Genomic DNA, 13,027 nt, shown 5'->3' on the forward strand with positions numbered 1-13,027 from the left:
TCTGCTTACTGGAATATCAAGACCAATACCCTCTGCTTACAGGAATATTAAGACCAATACCCTCTGCTTACAGGAATATTAAGACCTATCTATTAGTTTTCGCACTCATAAAAATACAAGTTAAACATTTAAAGACTGTAGATTTCGCAAAGGTTTCATCCATTTTGCAATTGACTTAACTCCTATTTACAGGAATTCAAGTTCATAAAGGCGTTGATTTTCGCATAAAACCGACATGCTGAAGCTACCAGCCACTTTGGGTTATTTATTTTTTTCTGTCTACTTGATATTGGAGTCGAAGTTTTGTTTTAAAAGACCCTTCGAATTGGACAGACGTTCAGCCGTACAAGGTGGTGGGAGTGAATCGCTTGGTGACACTCGCGGACGTGGAGAGACATCGTGTTTACACAACATTGATCACGCTCTGGGAAGTAGAGATTCGAACTGGCTCACGCTGGCAGCCAAGGGATGTAACTCTGCACAACGAGTTGTGGTGCTTTAGGCCGCGGGGCCACCCGTTGAACTGTGAAACCAATTAAACGGGGCGTACAAAATCCTATTTGTATGTTTATTTGCAGGGTAGGGCAAACGTTACATAAGAGCAGTAGAATGGTTCTGGTTTTGAGAGTTTCTTCCTAATTTCAAGATGACCACCAAATTGATGGCCATATTTTGATTGTGAAACACAAGTATCAAATATCCAAGATGACCTCCTTGTGACCATATGTAATTTCCGATGTTGATGCTTGCACTCTTCATGGCAAGCCTAATTGTACCTAAACACATTGTTTTTATCGGATGTGGCCTTTCATCCAGGTGAGCTGAAAACACTCAGTTTCTCAGGATTAATATTTTGAGATTTCATTCAAAGTAATTATGTTATTAGCTCTGTCGCTCTGTCTTACCCCTTTCGGTTACGTGTACAGTCAACTACGGTTATAACGAACTCGCTTATAACGAACTGACGGATATAACGAACTTACTTTTTGGTCCCGACTATTTGCTGTAGTTATGCTGTACATATGCTTATAACGAACTACGGTTATAACGAACTAAAATTAGAAGTCCCTTTGAGTTTGTTATAACCGAGGTTTACTGCATATAGCATCTTGAATTTGGATAATCAGTTCAATAACTGAGCAGATACTAGATTGAAATATCTCAGTATATAGCCTCAATGGGAATAGAGACCTTAAATGGCGGGACGTGTTCCTGTGCACAGCGCATAATGTCACACATCGGGTGAAGTTAAGTGACGTCGGTCGCGGAGAGGAGAGGTGGGTGACAGTGTTCGGCAGTTTGACTCCTGAGAGTTTCTAGGGCTTCGGTCCTGCCCCACGCTGAAGCACATGTAACACATGTGGTGTCTCGTTGGGCAAGTGACTTGATATTGTTACTCAGCAGTGAATGGGTACCAGGAAGGATGGGATGGTAATGTGACCGTTAACCAGCTGTCACCTCACATGCAGCTCGGGTTGTATACTCCCCAGGGATTAGAGAATGATAAACGAGTCGACATTGATCCACTGACAAGGGTAATGATATTAGCGCTTTGAATGGAGTCCAGCGCAATATAAGTTATTGTTATTGTTGTTGTTGTTGTTATGGTTGTTGTTGTTATTATCATCATTATCATCATCATCATCATCATCATTATTATTCATCGTCAATGAAACTAACGGAGCAGTTCAAAAGTTCAATGACGGATATTTGTGTTATTTCTAAACGTACCCCCATTCTAAAGACTACGGACTTGTAGCTAGGACCATTAAATTCATAAGCGCTGAAGAGATATCAAATTTGGTCCCATGAATCTTTATAGTATCTATTTTCAGATGAGTAGTATCTATTTTCGATCGTTTATAAGTTAGCACCTGATCTGAAATTTATAATTGATTACTCAATTAGCAACACGCGGATTTATTTTAAAGCCCAACGTGAAATTCATGAGGTATGAGAAAACTAGTCATTGATTATGTAGGCTCCATACAGCGATGCTGGCCATACACGCTGTGACCTAGAGCTCATACATGACTATTATTAGCAATGAACCCACATCCGGGTTGGGACCAGTAACCAACAGTAAACACGGAGATTCTCTACCAATTACTATCACAACGGAGGACAATTGGTATGTTGAACCTTACGCCACCCTGAATGTACGTTGTTTTTATTGTAAAGACATGGCCAATCTCTATTTGATGCACTGACCAAAACATCGATGTTTTGACACTTCACTCGGGGTGTCTCACTCCCACTCTCTCAAGATTCTAGTAAACAAGCCATTATGAAAGGCTGTAGACTCTTCTGCTGAATTGGCAGTGCCATTCGGTTATGGTTTTCCATAATGTCTTTTTATCCAAGTTTGTTTCCGGAATGCTAACAATGCCTTAATCTGCAGTATGTTGAAAGAGGTCTTATATCTCAATACATGGATCTTTTAGGACAAGATTTCAAAATATATACTGTCTTAGAATTTAAATTATCTAAAAACATTACACGATTGAGCTAGGTGAGTTATTGAATGAATATTGTTTCAGCACTATTCCATCTATGGTCCACGCTGTGATATTGCTGGAATATTGCTAAAAGCTGCGTAAAACCATATTCACATATTCATATTTGTTAGTTACAAGAACCATATGCAGCTGGTACCAATTAAATTTAATCATATAATGTGTAGGTTTGTTGGCAAGATCAAGCCAGTGGATAAAAACTGAAAAAATGTGTGTATGGAAATCATGTTGTCTATATGGTTGTAACCATGGTTACGCCACTGTCTGAAAAACAATTTACATTTGGAACTATATTGACTGTTAATTGTCATTGTCCAACTTGACTAATCACTGGCCCTGTGACAAAATATTTTAATGCGCACATTCCAGGAAACTTGCAATCTTTAGGTATCAAATGTAAGAAATGCTATTTTTGATGCTACAAACGGAATTAAGACCTGACATGATATGATAAAGTGTTTATCATGTTTGTGTGTTTTAGGATGTTAAATATCCTATGTTAGGAAGGAACAAAGACTGTGTATTTTGCCTCATCCCGCATATTTACCCTCAGAAAACACTACATTCATCCTGCATTCTCATTGGGTTCCAGAAACAGAAAATATTGCTTTATAAGTGAGAACTTAAAATGCTTGTTGATAGTGTTGTGTAGACACCATCTTCCCGAGGCAAGAGAGTTAACTGACTTTAACACCCTTGCTGAACTAGGCTGGAATTACTGGGCTCAATCATAGCGCCACCAGTGGCTATTACCAGTTATGTCCCTTCTAAGCCTCTCATATGGACCAATCAGATTCCACCTCTCGTATCACTTGCGTTTGCTTCACACCAAATTGGTGGCGCCCGGTCAGGACGATCTGATCGATAATCAAGATAAACTGTATCACATTACCACCTTGATTAAAAACATGAAAAGATTTAGAAAAATATCTGTTGACAACGAGCTAGCAGTGCACATGCTTTGCAAATCCTGCAATCGACCGAAATCTGCACGCCAGTTTACGAACCGGATTTCGGTGTGCGATTTTGATTGGACTTTGCATAGACTCGTTAGTCCAGCCAAAATGTAACTCCATAATACCAGCCTAGTTCGGCAAGGGTGGAAACTGGACTTTTATAGTCAGTTAACTCCCTTGCCTCGGGAAGATGTCTGGACACAAATATGTCAACAAATATTAACTAAACTCTGTCTATGATGGTATGACGACGAGTAACTTGTTACGTTAACCTGATTTAAACCATGGCTCCTTTGTCTTTGAGCGTGGTCTAACTAACTCAATTGTTAGTTAAACACCACTTGGCAATGATGGGACTTCTTTTTTCCCCTGTCAATTATCTTGATGATAGAACGATTTCATGACAAACTTTTATCCCCAGCGGGATTCGAACCCGCGAAGTCTGCAATGAAGGTTAACGAATGTAGTCTTCTACCATGGCGACATGGGAAAAATTGTGTGAAATTAGCAATATTTACTTACATCAGGACGAATTGCTTATCCGTTTATGAACTGCGAAATCCTGTTTTATGCATTTTTTATACAGTATGTTACTCTATACATTCATTTTTTTATACAGTATGTTACTCTAAACATTCTAGTATAAGTACAGTACTTGTGATTTGGTAGCTTTTCATTCAACGAAACAATTTTACAGATAGAAACGAAACTACTATTCTCTTGATCAGGGCTATGTTTGCTCATAATAGGCCCATCAACATGGGCAAGTAATATTTAGGTGATTGATAAAAGTGCTTGAGTTGTCTAATTGTTGAAATGATGGATTAAACCACTCTGCGTTGGGTCCTCGTGGTCTAATCTATACATAGTCCTCTCAGGATGAGCAATACACAAATGAAAAGATCTCATTACGATCTCATCTCTCAAGCAAACTTTCTAATCAACCGTTTGTACTGGACTGTATAACCAGTGTTCTGGTATACAGCAACCACTTAACAAACGATACATATTGCGTTTTGGTATACTGGGTAAAAAAAAAATAACTAATTTTGTTAATATTTGTATTATTCAGCATAAAATCTATGCAGAAATGTATTCACAAATAATGTTTCCCTTCGAAACTGACTGACTAGACAGCAGAAAAGCAGAAATGATTTTCTCTGGCGTTATCTCGCTGTATCCATGACGACAAAATGGTTGCAACTGAACATGCTGACATAGTAATATTTACTTAAGTATGTGGCAATCACTGTCAGACACTGTAGCACCCTATATATTGCAATACGTATCGCAATACAGATATATGTTCATGTATCACAGGGGCGGTCGGGTAACCTAGTGGTTAAAGCGTTCGCTCGTCACGCCGAAGACCCGTGTTCGATTCCCGACATGGGTACAATGTGTGAAGCCCATTTCTGGTGTCCCCCGCCGTGATAGTGCTGGAATATTGCTAAAAGCGGCGTAAAAACCATATTCACTCACTCATGTATCACAATATATAGCAATACATTTTTTGCCAACACACAGCCCCATTAGCCTTTCTGTATAATGCTTCTACTTCTCAGAGTTGCATAACGGATTACTGTATCTTGAAAATGAATGTAAACTAAAAGTTCAGAGTGGAGATAATAATAGAAGAAAGATTTTCTGTACACAAACCATTTGTTTGAAAACTTCCCTGATGTTGGTTGGTTGGTTTGTTGTTTAACCCTGCACTCAGCAATATTCCAGCTATATGCAGTGATATGACGGCGGTCTGTAAATAATCGAGTCTGGACCAGACAATCCAGTGATTGATATGAGCATCGATCCACACAATTGGGATCGATGACATGCATCAACCAAGTCAGCGAGTCTGACCACCAGTCCATGAACAGACACACAAAAACTTATTCCACATAGACCCTTATACCGTTGTCTTACTTGACAACGGTATAAGGATCTATACCAAAACATCACTTTTTACAGTATTAAAGAAGTTGTTATCCATAAAATTGTGTCCACCTAGCCCTCTTAACATGTATAGGATATCAAGTGCATAGCACATCTAGAATAGTGATTCATGTTGTTGTAGATGTGTTTTTCATATGAAGAGGGGTGTGGTATTACCGGTATACCATGATAAAAATGTTAATGAATATGTATCACAAAACATTTGGAAAGTACTGGTATGTAACGTTGTTCAAAATCATGCATATTTTCATCTTGTTGGCAAAGTTTACAAAAGCGTCAGTCGAAATTAAATTATCAAATTCAGAAGTTACCATCTTGCTTCCTGTGATCGAAAAAAGCAAATTTATTCGCAACCCTCATCCTGAATATAATGTGTCTATTACACATGCATTGTGATCAGAGCAACATCCAATAAAATGGCCGACAAAGTATGTGTGTAGAGCCATTAATATTCTGGTTCATAATACGTTACAGATGAAAGAACACATGCAACATATTGTGTTTACGTAATGCAGAACTTGATCATCATTGCAGTAAATTGCAATATGGACATCGGGTCACTATCAACCGCTAGTCATATGTCACACTTGTGGCGGCAGACAAACTGTAATACAATGGTGGATACATATACATGCAGTTATCGGTACATCAGAAATACTATTAGAATTCATCATCGATTAATTGGAATTAAATGTTTATATCCTTTGTTCTCAAAGTAAACAATGGTTATAACGAACTCAAAGGGACCACTAATTTAAGTTTGTTATAACAATAGTTCATGATAAGCATGCGTACAGTATATATACAGCAAAAGGCCCACTTGCTCAAAGCGATCTTAGTGCTAAGAAGATCGTAACTCCCATACATTAACGTAGGCTTACAATAGTACTAGCGCTAATATCGCTTTGTGCAAGTGGTCCCAGGGCCAAAAGCTAAATATGTTATATCCATAAGCTTGTTACTGTGCTTATAAAATACAGGAAAGCTTCAGAAATATGATCTGGAAGAAGTAAAAATTTCTCAAAGTACAAAGAATCTTTAGAGAGTCTATAATACTGCACTTTTAGTGAGGCTATGAGTGTCGTTGTTGCTTTCAGTGTTTAAGAGGTCGCCTTGTGCCTTAGCAATTCAGCTGACCTGTCCCTCTTTGGGACTCCTGTGTGTGAGTAGGGTACACATATCTATTGTGAGTTTGGTATTCACATAATTTCTGTTTTTGTATTGATATGATTTCTGTTTTCGTATATTTAATAGTTTTCGTATCAGAAATAGAGTTAGTTTGGCCTTTGCTATTGCATCTCTTGACTTTAGGAGATCTATGACAGATAGCAGATTCTTGTTTTAACCGAGCCCAGGCTGGGGCGTGGTCTTGACATTCAGCCTGATTGCAAGATGAACAAACCTTGTCATAGTGCTTTTTGTGACCGAGTCTGAAGCAAGAGATGTCAAATTTCCTTTCATTTGAGTATGAGTTTGGCTTTTGGTGGATCTTGGGTTGAATTTTGTACAGCCATCTGCTGATCTTACTTGTGCCCCACTGGGCCTGCCATCTTTGGGCTACAGAGGCTTTGATTTTGCTTTTTATTTCTAGTTTACTAAAGGGAATAGGCTGTATCTCCGCTTTGTCTAGAGCTTGCTTCGCTAGTGAGTCTGCTTTTTCATTTCCATGAATATCTATGGGAGAGGGGATCCAACACAGCTCCACCTGTTGCCCTTGGTCCTATAGTTTTGTATATTCGTATAGAATATTGTTGACTGTGTTTGGCCTGGAGTTTGATTTTCTGCAGCTGATGGCTTGAAGTGCACTTAGCGAGTCTGATAGGACAACTGCCTTTGCTTCCGGAAGTTCCAGTATGAGTTTGAGTGCATGATGACATCGACATTACAAGCAAACTCATCAACCACTATGCAACCCCACCACCCTATTTAGGACAAAAAGCCAAAATATCCTATGTGAATTTTCTTCAAAAACAAAAAAGGGAAAATAAAATTTTCTTTAGAAAGAAGGTTTTAGAAGTGTATTTTTTTTTACCACAGACCTTATGGTTTTGAAACATACACCAGCAAACCTGGTGGTGAGAAAAAGAGGTCTAACTGAACGTGTAGTATGTACAATGTTGGAAATAGAGCCAATGCTTAATCAAAGACTGGGGTAACTTTAAAACAAAACTTGCTTTACTTCTTGAAAATTAACCATTTTCCCAAATACCATATTTGACGTGATAAGCACCCAGGGCAACTTACCCAGAGTTGAAAGATCGTAAATTTCTTGGCTTTTGCTGACAACCTGAAATATTAATATACGACATATATTTTTCTAGAATTTAATTGACCATAATTAAGGATGCATATAATACACGAGTGCGCATAATACATGAATAAATAAGTCTTGTGTACATTGATCAATGGGAAGGGGTGCTAATTGGGATTGTTCACTAGCCAATATATTAGCAAATATCACCATAGAATCGCTTTAGATTCTTCGAAATTTGGTTAGGAAATATAAAAACAAATTTTGGTGGCAATATGTACGGTACGAATTTCTTAATTTATAAAATATCTGTAAAAAAGGTGCACTATATTGAAATATGGCTGCTTATGTTTGTGCACTATCGTGTTTTAACTTCAAAAAGGTATTTTATATATGTAAATATATTAGACAATTTTTATCTATCATAAGGTGTGAATTATTACTCAACAACGTTGCATTGAAAAGAAAACATGTCAGTAAGATTTTAAAAAAGGGTAATTTCTTTATATAATTTCCACATCAACACAACAATTATAACTCAATGATATACAAAAAGCATAACAGAATGTGTTCAATGTAGTGCTGAAACAATATTAATAAATAAAAGTTATCTGAAATAAATACATTCTGTGGTATAAGCTTATTTCTGAAATCTGTAGAAAAAGTGAAAAAATGGCCGCCATCCTGGAAAATGGCCACCAAAATCGTATTTAGCTGGGCATCTGAAATGTCCATCACATGAAATCATGCAGTTAAGACATCATGCTAGCTGAAAATCATGTTGGTTATTTGTCCCTCTGTTTGGTTGTCAATTTTCTCTGGCTCATGGACTATAAGCATAAGAGCTGGGCCCTTATTACGTCGAATACGGTAATAATTTTAATTCAACGCAGAGTTGGATACATTGATATTCCACCAGATCTACACTTATTTAACAATATCTTTACAGCATGTGTGATTGACTTACATATTGTGTTAAATTAGTGGTTTATCATGTTCAAAAATATTTTTCTGTTTTGTTTCACCAGAATATAACAAGGTACTTCTCTGATACGGCAGCATTGACATGGAAGGCGAGAAGAAGGTAAGATTGTGTTGATTGGTTCTGTTTATCTTCGTGAGAGGATAATCAAATAGTGCTGTGAGAGACCTAGTTATCATGAGACGCTATGTTTGTGTAAATCTGACTCACTGCGATGAAGCTCTTCTCAGTATCAGGCAGACTGACCCTTCGGTAATTGGCTCCCACAAACTGCCCACTAGGAAGATTAATCACTCTTGTTATCAGTGTTAGTTCTCGCTGCAAGTGATTTCTACCAATAAGTCATTTCATGAGCAACAGTTGAGGTGACTAATATCATTATTCTATCACATACAATTACCGTATTCGACGTAATAAGCGCACAGGGCGCTCTCAAAATTAGAAATAGGGGGCTCTTATTAGAATATTATTTTGGCGAGAAAAACAGAGTTGAAAGATAAATTTCGTGGTTTATGCTGACAGCCTGAAATGTTTATGTACGACAGATACATTTTTCCAGAATTTAATTGCCCTTAATTAAGGGTGCATATAACACACGAGTGCGTATTATTCGCGAAAAAATAAGTCTTGTGTACATTGATCAATCGGAAGGGGTGACAATTAGGATTGTTCACTAGCCAATATATTAGCAAATATAGCCGTGGGCGCTTATTAGAGCGGGACGCTTATTACTTTGAATACAGTATTATCGGAATACCAAATTTGCTTTGATTCCACGGTGTACTCTTCAATTCACTGTATGTTTGCTGGGACAGGATATTGATTTGAGCTTTGCAGGACTCCAGATAACGTTTTTATCCATTTAGGATGAACATACTGTGTTTTCAATGTAGAGCTAGGTTACCTGTAGATTTAACCATGAGAAATTGAATTTGGAACCGAACACGCAGCAAAAGATATGACTTTACAGTTGTATATAGAAAAGCGGCAAATTCAAAGCTATCTGTTGTCCCCAAAATTTAAAACTACATTCTCTTTGTTGATTTCTGTCCTAATGTCTGCACAAAATGTATTGCCACACATCCTTTGAATACTGTAAACAGGGAATTTTTTGCAACCGTTTTATTATTGCGAGTTTTGCGAACGAGACTCAATCGCAAAAATTAAGAACGCATAAATATTACATACATACTTTATTCATTGCAACACGTCATCAAATGTTGAAATCATCAACAAGAACCACTCTATAAGTTAAAAACACAAATCAATGCAGAATGGTCACACAATACATCACAAATGACAGTGTAAACAGACCAATTAGTGTCACTGTTACCTCACAGTAATCCTGCCTTCTTCCAACCTCGCTTGATTGCGTCAGTGTCCTTTGCAATTTTGTCCACACAGGAAACAAGCCATCTTGCGTGAATTGGTTTCATGACACTGGTCAACTTTCCGGCCAACTCAGATTAACTAGCTTCGGAGAGAAGCTGTCTATTGTTTGGTAATCAAGGGGTCATCTCAACACGGCCACTCGCAAAAATATCTCGTCGCAGTATTGTCTTTGGTGTGGTATTCGCAATATTTTAACGGCTCAGAAATAAAGCTGTTTACAGTATTGTGGTAACCGCAAAATCACATTTTGTGACCTATAATAGTAAATATCATTTAAATATGCCTACCGACAATGACTTAAGAAAAGTACTATTCTATGAATAATAACTTCTGCAGTGGTCCAGCTGTCAGATCAGCTGTTTCGATCAGAGGGGGTTTATTGTGATTTGACAACAATTGAGTAATTTCCAAATTCATGGTAGAATCAGTATTCACAAGATATCATTGTCATTGGGTGTTGATAGATTTCTGTGGGTTTTAAATATGTTATTTTCCCATTCGGTCCAGTCTTGTGGGCATTTTTACATCCAAAAGTAGATATTTTTCAAAGATAATTCTGCATAATTTGCTGTATCAGGTGACATATACTTTGTATCTGTTCGTGTACTCCCCTAAGCATGCTAAGTGTGTAACATGGCACATGAACCCACAACAGCATTTCTAACGAACAAGGAGCAAGACATAACACCTTTTTATGTATTAAAACTATTATTCACTGCAGTATAGTGAGTGAGTGAGTATGATTTAACGCCGCTTTTAGCAATATTCCAGCAACATCACGGCGGGGGACACCAGAAATGGGCTTCACACATTGTACCAATGTGGGGAATCAAACCCGGGTCTTCGGCGTGATGAGCGAACACTTTAACCACTAGGCTACCTGACCGCTCCTGCAGTAAAGTGAATGTAGGTGTGATGCCTGCAATCCATCAGTAAATATAAGATAGCTACACGATACACCAAAAAGAACAATAAAGAACGAAGCATGGTTTATTTCATGTTAAACCATGGCTCCTTTGTCTTTGACCGTGGTCTAACAAACTGAATTGTTAGTTAAATACCACTTGGCAATGATGGAACTTCTATTTTTCCCGATCATTTGTCATGATGATAGAACAATTTCATGAAAAACGTTTGTTGCCAGCGGGATTCAAACCCACAAGCATAAATCATAAGGAAATGGATGATAGGTAATCTATGTGTGACTTCTTTCCCAGAGTTCAAATTTCATTCGCATGCAAAGGCTTTTTTGCAGTATTAATATGTATGTATTTATTAGTAATTTTACACATTTTTACATTAACACTTGTCAAGTGACCTAAGTCAATTTCTTCAAAGACTTATGATGTTAAATCTGATCATTAACCATTGGAAACTTGTTTTAATAAGGACCACCAGAGATACAACTGGAATGGCAGATTTTTCTTGGCCTACCAACAAATTCTGCCATTCAACAATAGACAACCTGACTTGGGGCTGCCAGGCTTATGCCCATTTGCAACCCTGAGATTTGATCCAGCAATTTTGTACCCAAAATGAGCCTTATAAAGTTGAAGTAGCAAGTGAAATGAAGCTGTTACAAGGTAGCAGTATCTTTCATTCAGATTCCTTGTTTCAGGGGAAGGATGACGGTAAATCTCCTAAGAAGCCAGGTAAGACAGATGAAGAACTGATCCAACATCCAGGGTGCCGTTGTACAAAGCGATCTTAGCGCTAAGGTGATCGTAACTCCCATACCTTAACATATAGACTTACGACAGTCGTAGCGCTAAGGTTGTTTTGTACAGCGGGACCCTGGACTTTTTATTATTCTGGAGTGTGGAAGGGTGCTGGGAGTGTTATAGAGATATATATTGTTTCACTCACTTCATAACATACATCTTTTTTTCGGAAGGGTGAAGTGAGGTGAAATTGGGTTTAACGTCACATCCAAGATTATTGCATTTATATAGCGAGGTGCATGCAGGTGTGTATGTGTGTGTGTGCGGCTGCTTGTACTAGTCCGGACTGATGCCGATTTATAGTGCCAGCTCACTGAGATGCCATGCCACAGTTAAACATGGATACCCCACTCAGACACCGTATACTGACTCCGAGCCGACCAGTCCTTGTTTTAGCCCCTTAATGCTGAGCGCCAGACAGGGTAACAACAATTACCATCTTTTCACGTCTTTTGGTATGATGCGGCTGGAGATCGAACCCCAGATCTTCCACTCTCCAGGCGGACGCTCTACCACTAGACCACAGAGGCAGTCATTTTCTGAAGGGAGGAGCTCAACGATTATATTTGTTATTGCAACTTATTTGTTTCCATGGTTTCAGGACATCCAACATGTCCTGGAACCATTTATTTTTGGTGATAATCTTGAGGCCAAATTATTTTTTCCACTATTTTCCGGAACAAATTCATTTTCAAAAATTGGCCCCGAGAATATCAGATGTTTGGTTCCTGTGACTGAGTTTTCTCTTTGGAATACTGGCACCAACTCTTTTACAGACACTTAACCATTCCACATTCTGTGGTGCTATTTCATCAGATAGGGCATGTTGATTTGTAAATATGGATTCAACACACAGAATATTTAAAAGATAAGAGCTAAGTCTGTTCGTTTCTTCACAATTTCTTGATGGATTTGCAGATGATGATACCTATTGGATAATAACAATTTCATCATGTCATCTTTTTCCTCAGAGGCCAAGGAAGAGGGAGCACAGGGAGGACAGGTTAGTAATAATATAACGCATTCATTTGTTTCATTAGTTTGTTTTCAGATTTCTTTTCTCAAAAACTTGGTCATTGGTCAAAATGAAAATAATATTAAACCCTTCAATTCTTTTTGTAAGAGTTGGAACTTGGTAGCGTAGTGTATGACTAACAAAAATGAAATTATTTTCTAATTCGCTTCGCTCAAACAAACATAAAATATTTACCATGTACAACATACGCATCTCAAGGGTTATGCCTAGAGCAGCTGAC

The 13,027-nt window shown here is 38.0% G+C and overlaps 1 protein-coding gene across 2 annotated transcripts in view; it reads left to right on the forward strand.

The window, feature by feature from the left end:
• Positions 1–2,045: 2,045 nt before the first annotated feature.
• The window catches only part of LOC124116141 (NAD-dependent protein deacetylase sirtuin-2-like), a 31,833-nt gene continuing 20,851 nt past the window's right edge, over positions 2,046–13,027 (forward strand). Inside the window, exons 1-4 of one of the 2 annotated variants that reach the window (XM_046477363.2) lie at positions 2,046–2,131; positions 8,705–8,760; positions 11,669–11,702; positions 12,743–12,774. In XM_046477363.2, the coding sequence (XP_046333319.2) occupies positions 8,743–8,760; positions 11,669–11,702; positions 12,743–12,774 (84 nt within the window). In that variant the 5' untranslated portion in view covers positions 2,046–2,131; positions 8,705–8,742. Of the gene's footprint in view, positions 2,160–8,704; positions 8,761–11,668; positions 11,703–12,742; positions 12,775–13,027 lie in introns of both variants that reach the window. The other variant, XM_046477364.2, reaches the window with a different exon arrangement.

The sequence above is a fragment of the Haliotis rufescens genome, unplaced genomic scaffold (assembly GCF_023055435.1).
Source record: "Haliotis rufescens isolate VD_foot unplaced genomic scaffold, xgHalRufe1.0.p SCAF_3, whole genome shotgun sequence".
In the NCBI taxonomy this organism is placed as follows: domain Eukaryota; kingdom Metazoa; phylum Mollusca; class Gastropoda; order Lepetellida; family Haliotidae; genus Haliotis; species Haliotis rufescens.